General features: G+C 41.6%; 1 protein-coding gene across 1 annotated transcript in view; it reads left to right on the forward strand.

The window, feature by feature from the left end:
• ARSB (arylsulfatase B) overlaps window positions 1–20,284 on the forward strand; it is a 168,023-nt gene that overhangs the window by 68,180 nt on the left and 79,559 nt on the right. The window contains exon 6 of the mRNA XM_018053677.1: window positions 8,945–9,188. Within this exon, the coding sequence (XP_017909166.1) occupies window positions 8,945–9,188 (244 nt within the window). The remainder of the gene's footprint in view (window positions 1–8,944; window positions 9,189–20,284) is intronic.

Here is a 20,284-nt window from a genome sequence, read left to right on the forward strand (position 1 = left end):
AGGAGAAGATAAAATCCCATTGGTGTCTCATCATTATAAGCAATGATATTAGCCTTGTAAAAATGAGGAAATCTTTGACTACAACTGTGTGTGTTTTTTTTTTTTTCCTTTTTAATCCCCATTCATTCCTGATTTTGCCCTTTCTTTGCATCCATCTTCCTTTATCTTCAGCTCTTTTGGCGGCTGTCTCAGTTATTTGGGGTCTGGCTGCCAGTTCCATTCCACCAGAGTCCCCCTGATGCTAGCTTGGCAGGAACACTCTCCTTTGCTGATTCTTTTAATCAGGATGTAGTCTGATTATGTCTGGCTAGGAATTGGGGGTCAGAGCATGGATCTACTCTGAATGCTGCAAACCATTAGAAACTCCTACAAATATTCAGATGAGCGTCTGAATAAAGACTCCTTTTCTGAAATTCAATTTGAACTGTTATTCAAATTAAATTGGTGCCTTACATTTGTTCCTGTATGACCACTGTACCTCTTTCTTTGATAATTGATATGCTTTCTTTAGGGCTTTCTAGGTGGTGCAGTGGTAAAGAATCTGCTTCCCAATGCAGGAGACTCAGATGTGGGTTTGATCCCTGGGTTGGGAAGATCCCCTGGTGGAGGAAATGGCAACCCAGTCCAGTATTCTTGCCTGGGAAATCGCGTGGACAGAAGAGCCTAGTGGATTCCAGTCCATGGGGTCACAAAAAGTCGGACACGACTGAGCATGCACGCTCTTTTTAAATTCATGGAAACTGAAAGGAGTCATAATGAAAACCCCTCACAGCTCATTGTGTTTTTATGACTCGGAAGAAATTACATACAGAGAAGAGAATGCTCCCTGGAAGGGTCTATGCTTGGAATACTTTCCTCCTGCAAAAGCTAGTTACAACACCTGACTCTAGCAGCTGTTCAATAAACACCCAGCTAGAAGCCTGTGCTGCTCTGCATGGTTTGAGGATCCCCATCAGTGAAAATAGCCAACGTGTATCAAGCACTGCTTCTGTGCCAGGCTCTGTGTTAAAGCCGGTATTGTGGTTATCTTCACTTTTCAAATGGGGCAAGTTAGGCTCAGAAACAGAGTGATTTGCCCGAAGTCACAACACTTGACTCTATCCCTTGAGTACACTTCTGCAAAATTAGAAAATGTGGCCGTAGAAATGATAGGGAGAAAGAATATTAGTCATAAAACAGCGAGACATCTTTGTGTTTGTATATAGTTATTGTTCAGCTCAAGTTTTTCTGATGTTCTGGCAACAGAGTATTCTTAAAAGCATGGTTCACTTAGTCTTTGATTAAGAAGCTCGAAGCAGAACACGTCCCATCTAGCGTGTAATTGAATCAGGCCCTCGAGCCTCATGCGCCTCATGTCTGGACCCTCTCTCAGATGGTGGTTGGCTGTGCCCTGTCATTCTGCTTCCAGCTCCTCCACAATGCCCAGTCACCCACTGCTTACTTCCAATGTTGAGATCTCTCTTTTTCTACCCGTTCCGTGTAAAAGGACCTTGTCTCTGTTATTTACTTCCATTTCCCCAAAGTTGGAGTGGTCCCTGGGCCATGAAATCCAGAAAGAATTGTTCAAGGGGGTGAGTGAGGGCTCCTCTCCAGGACAGGACCGTGCTTCCTCAAATGCTGTCCAACAACCCCCTTTGATTTCAGTGTAATTGATCGGGTGCCAGATTGGACAAACAATTCCGGTATTTGTGGGTTGGATGTGCTTAAATCCTCATGGGGTTCCAGGAGTGCCTCTTGCCAACATCCTTGAAAATAAGCGGCCTCTGTGTGCAGAACAGCTTCCTAAAAGTCGAGGTCACGGGGCGACTGGATGAAGGCTCAGAAAACTACGCTATGGTAATAGGAGTGAATTTTTAGTGTCTTCAGTCTCCATTTTTGATGGAGACTTTCCTCCATTCACTTATTTGTCCCCTCTCCCTGTCCTCAAATTCTCCAGCCCTCCTCTCTGGAAGGCCCTGTGCGAGGTCCTGGGAATGCAAACAAGAATGAGATGTTTTTCTTGTCCTGGAGAGCCAGGATTCTCTCAGAGGATAAACCATGACTGATTAATTGACACCAGACAGAGATAAGTGTGATAGAAGAGTGTAACTAGCATGCAGGAGGACAGTGGAGAGACAAAGCCTGTCTCGGGGAGTAAGGGAAAAAGCAGCTAAGTGACGTTGAAGTCAGGCAGGAAAGACAGGGAGGGCATTTTAGGCAAAGGAACTCACAGGGACCCACACAAAGTCAGCATGCTCAATTCCAACAACAAGAAGCAGGTTCCCTGTGGCTGAAACACGGGGCACGCTATGTGGAGATGGGCAGGAGCCGGTGACCCAGAAGTAGTGTGGAGCCACGTGTGAAGGATTCTAGGTGCTGGACGGAAGTTTGAGCTTTTTGCCGATTGAGAAGCAATCGGAGATCTTGAAACACACACGTGGCCTGATTGGTCTGGGGCATTGTCATGCCTCTGATGACAACGTGAAATATTCCATATGTTACCCCAAGAGTCCAGGTGAGAGCAGTGCCAAACCCAGGGCAATGGGGCTGGAGAAGGGGGAGGTGGGTTGGAGTCCATTTTCAGGGTCAACTTGGCAGAAACGAGTGTGTTGGATGTAGGGCAGGAGGGAAAGAGAAGAGCATCAGATGGTGAACTGAGTAGATATGTTCTCCAGAAGCTTTTACCAGGAGAAGATTGAATTTAGATCCACAGTCTCCAAACTTTTCAGCACCAGGCACTGGTTTCCTGGAAGACAGTTTTTTCACGGACCGGAGGGGTGGGTAGGGGAATGGTTTCAGATGATTCAAATGCGTTGCATTTATCGTGCACTTCATTTCTATTATTATATCAGCTCCATCTCAGATCGTCAGGCATTAGATCCCAGAGGCTGGGGCCCCTTGGTTAAACATAGATTAACTCTCCAATTTTCAGTCTAAAAGAATCAACCGTGAGTACAGGTCCTTTTATGGGACAAAGAGGCTTCTAGACCTCAGAAATGCTGTTGTCTGCTCACGAGTCGCACGCCAGTGGGCGGCCCTGTTCCGAGCGAAGTCCAGGCCCTGGTGCAAGGCTGTTGGAGCCCTCCTTGCGTTTCGATCCAGGATCCCCAAGTCAGAGTGAGGGGCTGTCTTGGGTTAGCCAAGATTGAAAGGTCCCAGGGAGCTGCAGGATGGAAATATACACTGACGGTTCAGAGCAGCCTTCCTTCTACAGCCAAGCCACTGCACTGCACTGCGTGGGGAGGGGTCCTCAACACCAATCTTGCTGTCATGGTTCCATCTTAATTTTTATTAGCTGGATGCGAATGAGGCTTCATTGTCATATGCTTAATGCATTTGCTCAGATCTTTGGCTAACCAACGTTTTTCCATGACTTTTTGACAGCTATTTTTGTTCAATAATGAATAATAAAGTGAGATTTACCATCTGTAGATGACAACATTTGTTTTATTTTGACATTTCTTTGCTAGACAGCAAAGATTTTATAATTAGGTTTTTCCTCTGCCAAAAACATTGTTGAAAAAAACGTTTTCCCTGAAAAAAAAAAATGTTTCATAGCTTCCTATGTTAGTTGGAGTCATCTTATTTTGATTTGGAAGTTTTTCCTAAGTCAGTTGGGAAAGGAAACAAGAAAAATCTCTCTTGAAAATTAATTCTTAACAAGAACAAAGATTAACTGTTGCCCAAAAGAAAATGAGAGAAAATGAAACGAATCATGTTTGAAATGGTAGTGGTTCCATTAATGTCCTTTTGAATTTTAATTTATGTCAGACTTAGGTGAGCAATATCGGAAACTCCCTTCTCTACCTTCTTTCAAGTGAGCTGACTCTATTCTTGTTGTTAGTTTGATCACTTTTATGTCTAACTCTTTGAAATACCTGTGAGACTATACTAGAACCAATGGACAGTACCCTATTTCTCAAAGGCCTAAGTCTGAATTTTTTGCTGAGAAGTGTCAACTATCGGCCAATGCCTCCTGGCCAGGTCCGTCACAAAGCTGAATGGCCCTCTTCATGCCGTGGACTCTGCAGTTGGCTTCGTGACTGGGGGGCCCGAGAGAATGAGTAGCAGGTGTGTCAATTAACAGCGCTTTCTCCCTGGAGTGCTCTCAGAAAAATGATGGAGGAAGCCACGTTGATAACAGATAATAGACTCACTCACCATTGCTAATGGGAAAAACATCACAGAGGCTAACGGCAAAAACAGCCACACTCCCTGCATCCCCGCCTCCCAAATAAGATGTGGAAACACCTTCCAGCTCCTACAGTAGCAGCGGAGGCCAAATTCTCTTTACAGCCCAGCGTATTTTCCTTCCTGAGTCATACCTCAAGGCTGCTCCTAAAATCAGATTCCAGACCCAGCCCACCCTATCCCCATCACCTCTACTCTTATTTCTATCATCGTCATCACCCAGCATTTTTGCACTGAGCTCTAACAAATGGGTGGAATTGAAAGAGACATTACCTGATATTTCAAAGTAGTGTATCTATCGAAAATGGATACAACAGGCGTCTCCTACAAGCACTGTGCCAGTATCATGCCACAGCCTCCAACCTTTCTGGCACCAGGGATTGATTTTGTGGAAGACAGTTTTTCCACAAACCAAGTCCAGGGGATGATTTGGGGATGATTCAAACACATTATATTTATTGTACACTTCGTTTCTATTATTATTGCATCAGCTCCACCTCAGATCATTAGGCGTTAGATCCGAGATGCTGGGGACCTCTGATTTATAGCAATGCAGAGAGCAGAGGGAAATGAGTGCTGTCTTAGACATTCTTGACTTCACAGGTAGACCATATACATTTTTCCAGTGTATTTTTGTATCACATGAGTAGCACCTTCTTTTAAGTTCTGATGCATAATTATTGGTGACTAGTACTCAGTGAAGAATAAGGAGCATGGAGGAATTCCCTTTATCTAAATATGGTGCCCCTTGTTTTCAACATGTAGGGTCTCGGATCAGTTCAGTCACTCAGTCATGTCTGACTCTTTGTGACCCCATGAACTGCAGCACACCAGGGTTCCCTGTCCATCAGCAACTCCCAGAGCGCACTCAAAGTCATGTCAATTGAGTCAGTGATGCCGTTCAACCTTCTCATCCTCTGTCGTCCCCTTCTCCCACCTTCAATCTTTCCCAGCATCAGGGTCTTTTCCAATGAGTCAGTTCTTCACATCATGTGACCAAAGTATTGGAGTTTCAGCTTCAGCATCAGTCCTTCCAATGAATATTCAGGACTGATTTCCTTCAGGATGGATTGGTTGGATCTCCTTGCAGTCCAAGGGACTCTCAAGAGTCTTTTCTAACACCACAGTTCAAAAGCATCAATTCTTTGCCTCTCAGCTTTCTTTATAGTCCAGCTCTCACATCCATACATGACCACTGGAAAAACGATAGCCTTGACTAGACAGACCTTTGTTGGCAAAGTAATGTCTCTGCTTTTGAATATGCTATCTAGTTTGGTCATAGCTTTTCTTCCAAGGATCAAGCGTCTTTTAATTTCATGGCTGTAGTCACCATCTGCAGTGATTTTGGAGCCCCGCCCCCCCCCAATAAAGTCTGTCACTGTTTCCATTGTTTCCCCATCTATTTGGCATGCAGTGATGGGACCAGATGCCATGATCTTAGTTTTCTGAATGTTGAGCTTTAAGCCAACTTTTTCACTCTCCTCTTTCACTTTCATCAAGAGACTCTTTAGTTGTTCTTTCCTTTCTGCCCTAAGGGTGGTGTCATCTGCATATCTGAGGTTATTGATATTTCTCCCAGCAATCTTGATTCCAGCTTGTGCTTTATCCTGCCCAGTGTTTCTCATAATGTGCTCTGCATATAAGTTAAATAGGCAGGGTGACAATATACAGCCTTGACGGACTCCTTTCCCTATTTGGAACCAATCTGTTGTTCTCTGTCCAGTTCTAGCTGTTGCTCCTTGACCTGCATACATATTTTTCAGGAGTCAGGTCAGGTGGTTTGGTATTCCCATCTCTTTAAGAATTTTCCAGTTTATTGTGATCCACATAGTCAAAGGCTCATGTGAAATAGAATGTGTCTTTAACAAAGTGGCTTGGATGACCATTTGATTTGTCAAGAAGAGATGTGAGGTTTCAGAAAAGGTTCTTGGAAGTCTGATAGCAAATGATGAGATTGACTGTCACCCAGCCACGTGTTAAAGAACCATTCCCTTCATCTAATATGGCTCAAGACTCTTCTCTCTCCCCTTCTTGAGGCCCAGAGAAGAAGCAAAGGCCTGTTGCGTCAAGGGCTTGGTCAGAAGCCCCCCTGACAGCAGAGCCTTGAATTTCCTACCCGCCAGCAACAGAGACACCTCCAGGGGGAATTACCATCACCTTGAAGCAGCTCTCCTGCTATGTCAGGGGAACTGTGCGCACATGGTTGAGATGGACTGTGTTTATTATGTTTTTCTCAGGGAAGTGAAACTCAATGTCCCTAAAAAACCCACTCCACTCCAGGGACATCAGGAGCAGGGCGCTCTGGGGGCAGGGAGTGCCTGGGAGTCACACAGACTTTGAATCCTAACTTTGCCAGTTAATGGCTATTGGGCTTTTCCAAATCTCTCTCTCTCCCCCTCCCTCCCTCTCTCTCTGTTTCATGGCAAAAGAGTTATAATACTAGACTGTCTGTATTGTTATAAATATTGTTGTTCAGTCCCTCAGTTGTGTCCAACTCTTTGCGACCCCATGGACTGCACGCCAGGCTTCCCTGTCCTTCACCATCTCCCAGAGCTTGTCCATTGAGTCGGTGACGCCATCCAACCATCTCGTCCTCTGTCATCCCCTTCTCCTCCTGCCTTCAATATTTCCCAGCATCAGGGTCTTGTCTAATATAAGACCTTGATGCTGCAAAATATATGTAATTTCTAATATAAATATTAGCTCCCATTTATTGAGCACTGAGATTGTGCCAGGTCCCTAGCCAGACAACTGTCATAAATGATGTGACTTAATTCTTACCATAATATATATAGAAATTATTGTCTCTACATTAAAGACGAGGAAACTTCGGCAGTGTATGGCCCTGGGTCACACAGCTAGTGAGTGGCTGGCATCAGGCTTCAATTCCAGGTCTATCAGACTCCAGATTCTGTGATAATGCGAAATTAAAGCAGTGCCTAGTGCAGAGGGGGTGCTTATCAAAGGCTGATTCTCTTTCCTTCCATGAGAATCCTTTGGCTTTGATAGAGCTTGATTTCTGTGTTAGATTTCTTTCTGCATGCACGCTTAGTCACTCAGTCTTGTCCAGCTCGGCAACCCATTGGACTGTAGCCTGACAGGCTCTTCTCTCCATGGGATTTTTCAGACAAGAATCCTGGCGTGGCTTGCCATTTCCTTCTCCAGGATTTTTTTTTTTTTTAATCTATTTGTTCTATAGAGCAGCTCTGTCATACTGCACCCCCGTGGTTCATTTAATAGTGGCTTTTAGGAAAACGGTTAATTGAGGTATAATATAATATACATGTAAATCGGAGAAGGCAGTGGCACCCCAGTCTAGTACTCTTGCCTGGAGAATCCCATGGACGGAGGAGCCTGGTGGGCTGCAGTCCATGGGGTCGCTAAGAGTCGGACACGACTGAGCGACTTCACTTTATGCATGTAAATATATGGTCTTCCTCAGTGGCTCAGATGGTTAAAGAATCTGTCTGCAATGTGGGAGACCCAGGTTTGATCCCTGGGGCGGGAAGAGCCCCTGGAGGAGGGTATGGCAACCCTCTTCAGTATTCTGTCTTGGAGAATTTCGTGGACAGAGAAGCCTGGCGGGCTCCTCTTCTTTCCACGCGACCGCAAAGTGAGACACAACTGAGCAACTTTCACTTCGCTTCACTTTTGCATGTGAATAAGTGTCGTTTAAGATGTCTCTAAAATCACCTAAGCGTGTGGGTACTTTGGGAGATAATAGGATTCTACAACCTCAGTGTATAGAAGTATGATGTTTACTTTCTACAGCCCAACTAGTTTCTGACTCTGAGCCCCACCCAGCTGGTCAGATATTGAGGTCACCCTTGCCACTTCTCCGGCTCCCCCAGTTTCCTCCGTTCCCTCAGTTGTCTTGGAAGAGAAACCTTCTCTTCCCTGGCACACATCTCACAATGCAGCTTTGTCCTGCCATCTTGTCAAGAAGGGAAGAATTTTTCTGGCAATTATTTTTTCCACCCAACTTTTCTATGTGCTGAGATATTTAGCCCACTGGCAAAGTTTTCAACTTTCACACTTAAGCAAGAGTTCAAATCACCAGGGAGTCAAATGTTAATTCTGTGACCAGTTTAAACGTTAGAAAAATTTTCCAGGAAGAAAATGAAAAGGTTCACTCTTCCCCATTCACTAGGAGCTTTATGTTTCTAAGTGAAACTTACCCCGAGGTGTCTTTTTGTGTATCCGGAGGGCTTCCCTGGTAGCTCTGAGGGTAAAGAATCTGTCTGCAATGTGGGAGACCTGGTTCAATCCCTGGATTGGGAAGGTCCCCTGGAGGAGGGAGGTCATTCCGGTATTCTTGCCTTTAGAGTTCCATGGACAGAGGAGCCTGGTGGCTACAATCCACGGGATCACAGAGTTGAACATGACTGAGCAACAAACACATTGACGTTCCTTTTCTGCCTACCTGGGTTCATTCTCCTGTGTGACACAAACTTGCACGCGTGCGTTTGAATCTTAGTCAGTGCTCAGCAGAGCCCAGGCAGTGCCCCTCAGGGGCCTTGCTTGTTCTTCGCGGCTTTCTCCATGGGGGGCTTCACGATCTCCCGTCAGACGTGTCCTGTCCTGCCCCGTGGTTACATCTGTCAGAGGGAGGGTGGTGTTGGGTGGGAGGAGGGTAGCTGGTACAGGAGAAGGGAAAGAGGAATTTCCCTTTTAGTTCTGAAGCACCACTTAATAACAGGACACATCCAAGTCTTCTCTTAAACGTGTCTAGTAATTAAGCTTGTCCTCACACCATGACCTGATTGTGTTTCAGATAACGGCGGACAGACTTTGGCAGGGGGCAATAACTGGCCCCTTCGAGGAAGAAAGTGGAGCCTGTGGGAGGGAGGCGTGCGAGGGGTGGGCTTTGTGGCCAGCCCCTTGCTGAAACGGAAGGGCGTGAAGACCCGGGAGCTCATCCACATTTCTGACTGGCTGCCCACCTTGGTGAAGCTGGCCGGGGGCAGCACAGATGGCACCAAGCCTCTGGATGGCTTCGATGTGTGGAATACCATCAGGTACTGCCCATCTTTCTCTTTCCCCTCTGAGATCAGAAGCTCTAGAAACATCTTGACTGGACTGAGAAGGATTGCTTTTATGTGAAAATGATAGTATAGCTTGCAAATAAAAGATTTTTTAAAAAAGAAATGCCTTTACAAATACTGTGTGTGTATACACACACACACACACATATATATATACATGCATATTTATAATATGAGGAACAAGACCCTCCTCAGTGGCTCACCCTCTGCAAGATGTCTTTACAGTGGAAGCCACGCTAAGAAGTTGGATAGGGTATGGTTTGCTTCCTGCAGAGGATCAGAAGACCTGTCCTCTGGCCTGCTAGGAGATTGGAGGACCAAGGCAGGGAGGGAAGATCTGGAAGTAGCCTCATCTTCTACAATTTAGATTTTCCTCTTAGATATAAATGATTTGAAATTGAATATTTAATTGAGCTAGAGAATGACCATTTGAATTAATTTATTATTTTTCCTCTTGTTTTTTTTTTTGTTGTTGTTGTTGTTCAGAACCATTTTTCTCAGCTTGAAATGTGCCAAATATTTATCTGTATTTTCTTCTAAGTGTTGTGGTCTGAGTTTCTTCCATGTAATTCTTGGACTATTGTGACACGATTTTGTGTGTTCCATGAGGTCAGTATCTAAATCAGAGGAATGGGGGTTTTTTCCCTCAGGTTTTTGAATCATAGACCTCTTTGAGACTCTGAAAACTGAGATTATAAAAAAAATGTACCTAAGCGTATGCACAAAAGCTTAGATAGAATTTATTTTTATGGTATTAGATATTGATTACATATTATTTGCTATATACACATAGAAAATATAACATTCTTTGAAAGCCTCTGCCTCTCACTCATTTTTAATACAAAAGCTAAAAGTCACTTTATGATAAAAAGGAAATAAAAATTTCCAAGCGAAACAAAACTTGAACTTCAGCTTACTGCCAGCTTTCACTGTGAAGGCTATTGGAGTTTGACTCATAGAAGCAGGAGAAAGTTTTGAGTTATTTTGCTATGACAACATATGTGTAAGCCTTGACACCCAATCAGTTTTGATTTTTTTGTTTTGTTTTGTGGCTAAAGTATCATAAACCCTGGCTTATAAAAGCACGTAATAGCCAATGGAATCAAAACTCTGTGGCATACTTGGCCAAATGAGGCTTGAGTTGAGAAACAGTTGAATTTATTTTGAGTCATTTCCTCTGTCCCAAGAGTCACAGAAGTTATGATCTTTAGTAAAGTCCAAGTCATTGATGTTCATCCATATTACCAAATTTTGGACTATCCATCCACATTTCACATTTCGGTGGAATTCCACATTTCAGTCTTAAGATTATCTTGGTCAGAAGCAGCCTTTAGGACTTTGGCATATATTTGCTTCTGCTTGCAGAGGAACTGGGAGAAGTTTGACCGCCCTTAAATGCCTATTTCAGAAAGTCTTTCCTCAGTATCAGAGGAGAACGTCTAGCGGCCCATCCTAAAGAGAACAAGAGCCCTGCCTCCTCCAGCGTTATGGCCGTTGACTGCAGGGCTGCAACCAGAATGTTGTCACCAACAGTATTGTCCCAGTATGTGAAACCATGAGAGAGTGGCTTTCCTTTTCTATTTGGAAAAAAGTATAATTTCTGCCCAGTGTCATTAAGTGTCTGTTTCATAAGTGAAGAGCTGCTCTCATCCTGTTCCCATTTATGGATGAAAAAGATCCTGAAAACAATGACTCAGCCCCCACTGTCCCGATAAAATGGATGCTTCTCACAGCATTAGGCAAGTGTTCTTTCAGTACCGGTGGCAGAGCCTTTGGCACCCAAGCCTGCCAAGGCAGAAAGCATCCAGTCTCACTGACGTCGGGAGCATCTCTTCCAAAGCAGTAAAAACAAATGGACAGCCAAATGTCAGAGACACTCAGTCTGTGCCCAGAGTTCTGGAACGTTTTTTCAGTAAGATATTTACTTAGAAATACCATTTTCAGGATGATGATAGTTTTTGAAAATTTCAAAAGGGTCTGATGAAAGAGGAATGCCAGTAATGGCAGTAGCAGAGTCGGGTGTCTGAAAACATCCAGAGTTTCCCTAGTTGCACAGTTATTAATTCCTCTCAAGTCTGCTTCAAAATGCTAAATTTTAGGAGAAATTGCCAGTTTTTTTGGAGTGGGTGGCATTCTTTGTAATAGGAGTTCCTTGACTTCTGTTTTTCATCTGTTTCAAGATACAGTGCGTGTGTGTCAGTTGTAGGGGGCATGATGACCTCTCCAAGTTCTTTCTGATTCTGCATGGTTTCTCTGCTCTTCAGCTTGATAAGCCGCCTATACTTTGTTTCAAGTCCTTTCAAAGGATTTTTGAACTTATTTTATGTTTCATTAAACTTATATAAACATAAGCAGAACCCCTAATCATAATGGAAGGAATGTTTTTCCTTTCTGATCAATGAGAAACTGATCTAGATGTTATAATAATCTTCTCAACCCAGGGATCAAACCTAGGTTCGATCCTGGGTTCAGTCCCACACAGCAGGTAGATTCTTGACCATCTGAGCCACAAGGGAAGCCCCTTATTATTATAAGGGTGGTGACAATCAAATATTATCTTATAATGTGAAATATCTTAAAAACTTATTATGAAACTATAAAGACTTCCCCCACCTCATGGATTCAATTTTAAGAGAAATGTTGAAGGAAAGATAAATCACTTTTCATCCCATTTTCACAGATACCATGAGGCCTAAAGCAGTTGTAATACTTAATGAGCCAAAGTTTAAGAACCTCTAAACTAAAATGATGCTTCATCTAAAATATTAAGACAACTCGGACTGATTTTTGGGTAGTTATTACTGAATAATAATTTCATTGTAATTATTATTGAATATTTCCTTTTTCACTGATTGGTAGTACCACCTTATGTCCTTATTAGTGCTATGATCTGTCTGGGTGCCATCTGTTCTAATCCACTGACTTATCTGTTCTTATGTTAGCACCTGACTGTTGTAATCTGTAATCTGCTATTAATATAACTTTTAGAGTATATTTATATACCTGGAGGAAATAGCTGTTCCTCCCCCCATTATATTTCCTTTACAAAATCTCCTAGACCAGTCTCACTTTTCCCTGGTGGTCCAGTGGTTAAGACTCCACACTGCCAATGCAAGGGGCACAGGTTTGATCCCTGGTCAGGAAAATATGATCTCACGTGCCCCATGGCAAAAAAATTTCAAAATAAATTGAGATGAGTCAAAGGCTCCTTAGGTACATGACTATATATCTCATAGGGATTATTATGTGGTGTTTTAAAGTAAATCACTTTAAAAAAAGAAAAAGCAGGATTTTAAAATATATCTTATAATACAATGATGCATGAATGGGTAATGATTATGTAATGTAAATTATATAGCTTCAATCACAAAAAAAATAAGTGAGATTAACCATGAAAATTAATTTGGGAAGAATGGAGGTATTTGTCTTCTCACCTAAATCTTCCCCCTGCTGACTGATACTCTTTTCTTTCTGTTTGTTTTTTTTGGTAATTATTTTTTCTCTATATGTTCCATTTTGAGTAGATTCTGTTAGTATGCCTTCAAGTTTTATCAATTTTTTTCTTAATTCTTACTCTTCTGTTAAATCCGTCCAAAATATTTTTCTTTTTTGAAAATTTACTTTAAAATGTGATAGATGCGCATAACAAAATTTACCATCATAACCGTTTTTAAGTGTACAGTTCGGTAGTGTTACGTGTATTCACGTTGTTATATAACTAATCTCCAGAAACTTTTTTATCTTGCAACACTAAAACTATATATACATTGAACAACAATTTCCTATTTCCCCCTCTCCCCAGCCCCTGGCAGCCACCCTTCTACTTTCTGTCCCTGTGAATTTGACTACAGTAGATACGTCACACAGGTGATACTCCACAGCGTTCGTGGTTTTGTGACTGGCTTGTTTCCTTTACCGTAATATCCTCAGAGCTCATTCATATAGCATGGATAAGGATTCCCTTCCTTTGTAAAGGCTGATTAACATCCCACTGGTATACACCGCGTTTCAATTTTCCATCCGTCCAGTGTTGGACAGTTGTGTTGTTTTCCCCTTTGGCTTTTGTGAATAATACTGCTCTGAGCACAGGCGTACAAATATCTCTTTGAGACCCTGCTCTCAGTTCTGTGGGTTGTATACGTAGAAGTGAAATCGCTGCAGCATATGGTAATTCTGCTTCTAATTTTTTGAAGAACTGCTGTACTGTTTTCCATAGTAGTGGTACCATTCTATATTCCCAACAGTGTACGAGAGTTCCAGTTTCTCTCCATCCTCAACCAGCGCTGATTCTTTCCTAAGGAAAATCTGCTATGAGCCATCCTGATGGGTGTGAAGTGATATCTCATTGTGATTTTGATTTGCATCTCCCTGGTATTTAGTGATACTGAGTATCTTCCATGTGTTTGCAGATCATTTGTGTATCTTCCTTGGAGAGATATCTACTTGAATCCTTCATCGATTTTTAAATGAGATTTTTGTTGTTGTTACTGTTGAGTTGTAGAAGTTCTTTATATATTCTGGATATTAACTCCTTGTTATATACATTGTTAGCAGATATTTTCTCCTATTCTGTAGATTGCCTTTTCTTCCTAATGAATATGTCCTTGGATGTATATCTTTTAAAGGAGTCATGAATTCTGTATATTTAAAATATTTGAATGCAAGTTATTAGCTTAATATTTTTGAATCTTGCATTAATCATCGATAATCTCTCAGTCAATTGTGCAATTAAAAATATTCAGAATTTATAATAGCACTTTTTTGTATTAAAATATAGTTGATTTGCAATATTATATTAATTTCTGGTGTCAAAGTTATATATACACATTTTTCAGATTATTTCTCATTATAGCTTCCATTATACAAGTTATTGAATGTAGTTCCCTGTGCTGTGCAGTAAAGTCCTTGTTGCTCACCTATTTCATTAGAGCAATTTATATCTGTTAATCCTGTATTCCTAATTCATCCTTCACTTCCTCCCTTCCCCTTTGGTAGCCATAAATTTGTTTTCTATGTCCATGAGCCTGCTTCTATTCTGTACATGGATTCATTTGTAGTATTTTTTAGATTCCACATATAAGTAATATAATATTTGTCTTTCTCTGTCTGACTTACTTCACTTAGTATGGTTCTCTGGGTCCATCCATATTGCTGCAAAAGGCAATATCTCATTCTTATGACTCATACTCCACTGCATACATTACCACAATTCTCAAGCCACTCGTCAGTTGGCGGCCACTTAGGTTGTTCCCATGTCTTGGCTACTGTAAGAGTGCTGCTGGAAACACTGTATCTTAAGATTTAGAGTTTTCCATCTTTTTAGGATATATGCCCAGGAGTGGGATTGCTGAATCATGTGATAACCCTATTTTTAGTTTCTTAGGGAACCTCGATATTATTTTCCACAGTGACAGCAACAACTTGTTTTCCCACCAACAGTGTAGAAGGGTTCCTAGAAAAAGGAACCAGCATTTATTGTTTGTAGATTTTTTGATGATGGCCATTCTGATGTGAGGTGATACCTCATTGCATTTTGATTTGCACTTCTCTCGTAATTACAACAGACTGGTTCCAAATAGGAAAAGGAGTACATCAAGGCTGTATATTTGTCACCCTGCTTATGTAACTTATATGCAGAGTACATCAAGAGAAACGCTGGGCTGGAAGAAGCACAAGCTGCAATCAAGATTGCCGGGAGAAATATCAATAACCTCAGATATGCAGATGACACCACCCTTATGGCAGAAAGTGAGGAAGAACTAAAAAGCCTCTTGATGAAAGTGAAAGAGGAGAGTGAAAAAGTTGGCTTAAAGCTCAACATTCAGAAAACGAAGATCATGGCATCTGGTCCCATCACTTCATGGCAAATAGATGGGGAAACAGTGGAAACAGTGTCAGACTTTATTTTTTTGGGCTCCAAAATCACTGCAGATGGTGATTGCAGCCATGAAATTAAAAGACGCTTACTCCTTGGAAGAAAAGTTATGACCAACCTAGATAGCATATTCAAAAGCAGAGACATTACTTTGCCGACTAAGGTCCATCTAGTCAAGGCTATGGTTTTTCCTGTGGTCATGTATGGATGTGAGAGTTGGACTGTGAAGAAGGCTGAGCGCCGTAGAATTGATGCTTTTGAACTGTGGTGTTGGAGAAGACTCTTGAGAGTCCCTTGGACTGCAGGCAGATCCAACCAGTCTGTTCTGAAGGAGATCAACCCTGGGATTTCTTTGGAAGGAATGATGCTGAAGCTGAAGCTCCAGTACTTTGGCCACCTCATGCGAAGAGTTGACTCATTGGAAAAGACTCTGATGCTGGGAGGGATTGGGGGCAGGAGGAGAAGAGGATGACAGAGGATGAGATGGCTGGATGGCATCACTGACTCGATGGACGTGAGTCTGAGTGAACTCCGGGAGATGGTGATGGACAGGGAGGCCTGGCGTGCTGCGATTCATGGGGTCGCAAAGAGTCGGACACGACTGAGTGACTGAAATGAACTGAACTGAGCTGAAGTAATTACTGATGTTGACATCTTTTCATGTGCCTATCTGTGTTCTTTGGAGAGATGTCTGTTTAGTTCTCATGCCTATTTTTTGGTTGGGTTATTTGCTTTCTTGATATTGATTTGTATGAGCTGTTTGTATGTTTTGGATATTAACTCTTCATCAGTTGCATCATGTACCAGTATTTTCTCCCATTTGGTAGATTGTCTTTTCATTTTGTTGATTATTTCCTTTGCTTTTAAGTTTGATTAGTTCCCATGTGTTTATTTTTGCTCTTCTTTCTTTTGCCTTGGAAGACTGATCTAAGAAAATATTCCTGCGATTTATGTCTGAGAATGTTTTGCCTCTGTCCAGTCTGGTTTTCATCTCATGTTGCAAGTTTTCACTTTAGAAGTCCAGTTTGGATCTTTTATATATTTTTTAATCCAACTTTCCAAACATACAGAATATAGTTTTAATAACTGTTTTAATGTCCTCTGCTAATTCCAACAGTTATGTCAGTTCTGGGTTGGTAGTGTTTAGTCAATCACCTCATTGTGGGTCTTGTTTCCATGACTTTTAATCTTTGATTTGATGCCAGATATTGTACATTTTACTTTCTTGGACATTTATTTATTGTTATGAATCTTCTTGATTTGTACTGAAATGCAGTTGAGGACACTTGAAGCCTTCAGGATATTGCATTTATGGTTTATTTGGCAGGTCCATATCAGTGTCTGGTCATGGACAACCTAGTCTTCACTTCAAAACCTTCTGAGGAATCTACCAAATGCTCTTTGAATTTAAGTTTTTCCAGTCTGGCAGATTGGAGTAGATATAACTATTTCTAACCCCCTGTGAGTGCTGGGCACTGGTTCCTTTCATCGTTTCAGATAGTGCTTTCTCTAGTTTGGGGTAGTTCTCTCGCGTACATCTGATCAGTGCTCAGCTAAATATTCTAAGGGACTCTCTGCAAACCTCCAAGGTTCTCTTTCTGTGCGGCTTTCTCTTCTCTGGTACTCTGTCCTGTCGACTCTAGGGTCTCCCTGGCGCCTCAGCGCTCAAGTCAGGGAGTCCATGGGGCTATGCCTCCATTTCCCCATCCCTACAGCAAGGCTTGGAATCTTGCCATTCTCGCGGTGATGAGTGAGGACAGTGATAAGAATTCCTGCGTTTCCTGTCACTTAGGGATCACTGTCCTTTGCCTGAGATCTCATCTTTTGAAAACTGTTGTTTCATATATTCTATTTCTCTTTAGGTTGTTTTAGGTAGGAGGGTAGATCCAGTCTGCCTGTTACTCCCTCTTGGTTAGAAGCAGAAATACCCAAAGAATATTTTACTCTGCTGTTTATTTTCTACTTTCAAATGCTTTCCAGTTCAATCTGGGATCACAGAACCAGCTTTCTGAAACATAATATTGTAAGTCTTATAACTTTTTTCCAGAGAGTTTGTCTTCTTTATAAACCTTTGTAATCACATATAGAGAGGTTATGTATATTGATCTATAAGTTAATTACCTTTTACATTACAAATATTCCTTAATTTTCACATTTTCAGTTCCTAATTTTAATTGATCTTTTCATTAGTTGGTTAATACTTTAAAGTAATTTTCATAGAGGTACATAAATGATAAGGTTTTTTAAAAAATCTTCATATATGGAAGAATATCTTTCTGTTACCTTCAAATGTAAGTAATAATTTGACAAAGCTTCTGCTGCTGCTGCTGTTGCTGCTGCTGCTGCTGCTGCTGCTAAGTCACTTCAGTCGTGTCTGACTCTGTATGACCCCATAGATGGCAGCCCACCAGGCTCCCCCGTCCCTGGGATTCTCCAGGCAAGAATAGTGGAGTGGGTTGCCATTTCCTTCTCCAATGCATGAAAATGAAAAGTGAAAGTGAAGTCTCTCAGTCATGTCCAACCCTTAGCGACCCCATGGACTGAAGCCCACCAGGCTCCTCCGTCCATGGGATTTTCCAGGCAAGAGTACTGGAGTGGGGTGCCATTGCCTTCTCCAAATTTGACAAGGAATTCTTGTCAAATCTGTTTTCCTCATTACTCTATAGACATTGCTTTATTGTCTTCTGATAAGTACCATTACAGCAAAGTGTACCAAGTTTAGCTGATAACAGAAAAGCTAAGATTACAATCTTGGTAAATCTGACAAGGTGGAATTTGTCAAAATCATTGTTAGGAATAATGGTGGAAATGGTGCAAATGATTTCTTCTTTGATCCATGTGTTTAGACCCATTTATTTTCCAAAATTTCAGATTTTCTCTGTTAGATTATTGATTTCTAGCTTAATCCTACTGTTGTCAGAGGACATGCTTTTTATTATTTCAGTCCTTTTAAATTTGAGACTTGTCTCACTTTCTTGGAATCTGTGCCAGGTAGTCTTGAAAAGAATGTGTATTTTGTAGTTGTTAGGTATAATGTTAGGTTTTTCTTTGTGATCCAACCAGAAAACATTTTACTTCAGTAAATGAGTCTTAATATATTGCTTTAACTGTAATTTTTCTTAGCTCTGTTGTATTATTTTATATTATTTTTGTTTTTTCTCTTTGATTAGAATAATGTATGGTTTATTCCAGTGGCATCATTATATTAATATTAATTTATGTAATTCTCTTAGTCACTTTTTAGATTCTGCTATTTGGTTTGTCTGCTTTAAATGTTATCTTTGACTTCTACTTATTACCTGTAAGAACATCAACAAGTTATTCAGCTCTACCCTTTGTCTCACCTTTCTCTTTCAGTGCTATTTTTAGTTGTATCATTTCTACTTTGTCTGAGCATATAATATTATAATGCTGTTTTTCTACCCTTGTCCGCAATTTTACTTTTGTCTCGGATCTACAGTAATATATTCTGTGCTAAACACTTGTCCATTCCTAAAGTATTCTCAATTATCTCTTAGTTGGAGGAACTCATTTTTTAATAGATTTCTCAGGATTCTTTGAATTTCTGCCTTGATATTGAAGCCATTCCTACAGCCTTGATAATACCGAAACAGTTGAACTGGGATAAGATCCTTGTCTCATATACTTTTTTTCCTTGAGTTTCTTGACAGTGCTACCCTACTGTATACTTGTTTCGTATGTCACTGTTGCTAAATTTCATGTTACCTGGGTCTTATTTTATTTGCAAGTGAGTTGGTCCTTTTGCCTAGAGGTCTGGAAGGCTTTTGTTATCACTAGTCGGACATGACTGAGCGACTCAGCAGCAGCAGCAGCAGCAGTGTTATTTAAAGTTGAAGACTTTTACTAGCTATGTCGCAAAGGTGACCAGACTGAGTCACTTTCCCAGATGCACAGTGGGGACATTCAGCTCTTTTGTTTCAGAGTTTTGGGTGCTGGTCACTCAGTGCGGGGGCCTCTCTTCCTGGGTTTATTTTGTCAGATACACCCTGAGTCCCTTCCCCTCTTGGACCCCTGCACTCTCTTGGGCACAGTCCCAGCCTGACTCCTTCCCTAGGTGGGGACCAGCACTGACCCTCCAGGGCTTAGATGGCTATTTCCTCATGTCCATCGAGGTTTAAACATATTCTGTCTCCTGCTTATGTTGTAGGCTTGAGTGTTGGGTAGTTTTGCTTTCTTTCCTTTTCAGTGTGTCTTTTAAGGGTAATGTGTGGAGAGATTCAAATGTAGATGGCCACCATTATCCTATGGAAATCTGGAAATTCACACACTCTTTGGTTCTTGCTCCAGTGTAAGGAAAATGGCCCTGGAAACTGGAAATGAAGCATTATAAAAATGGCTTATGAAGTAAAGATGATAGCGATACCAACCATAGCTCTGCACTCAAAGTCTATATATATTTAGTCACTTCAGTCAAGTGAATATACATCTATATATATATATATATATGTGTCTGTGTGTTTGTATACATATATATATTCACATATATGCATATATGTATTTGTTAAGTTGACGCAAAAATGTTTAGGAAGTGATGCATTATTTTTTGATTTCCTACTTCTCCCTCTCTGACAAAAGAGCTTCTTCTCTATGTCCGTAGTTATGTAGTGCTCTGAGGGCTGTCTCAGACATTTTCTGTTTGGCTGCATCACATTCTAGGATGAGACCTAGCTGCCTGATTTCTTCTATTCCCTCCCAGGTTGGTCTTGCGTTTGCTGCCTGGAGGGACAGGAGAGGGAAGAAACCAGTGGTGAAGGACGAAAGGTGTGCTGGGCCAGCTCTGAAGCCAGCTGATAAGAGATCCCTGCCCACTCTTGTTTAGTGTGACCTTTAAGGCCTAAGTTTTGGTCTTCCCTCATAGCTCTGTTGGTAAAGAATCTGCCTGCAATGCAAGAGAACCCGGTTCGATTCCTGGATCAGGAAGATTTGCTGGAGAAGGGATAGGCTACTCACTCCAGTGTTCTTGGGCTTCCCTGGTGACTCAGCTGGTGAAGAATCTGCCTGCAATGAGGGATACCTGGGTTCAATCCCTGGGTTGGGAAGTTCCCCTGGAGAAGGCCAGTATTCTGGCCTGGAGAATTCCATGGACTGTATAGTCCAGGGGGTCTCAGAGAGTTGGACATGACTGAGCAACTTTCACTTCACTTTGAGTTGTATAGCTAGATGTAGACAAAGT

The sequence above is a fragment of the Capra hircus genome, chromosome 10 (genome assembly GCF_001704415.2).
Source record: "Capra hircus breed San Clemente chromosome 10, ASM170441v1, whole genome shotgun sequence".
Lineage (NCBI taxonomy): Eukaryota > Metazoa > Chordata > Mammalia > Artiodactyla > Bovidae > Capra > Capra hircus.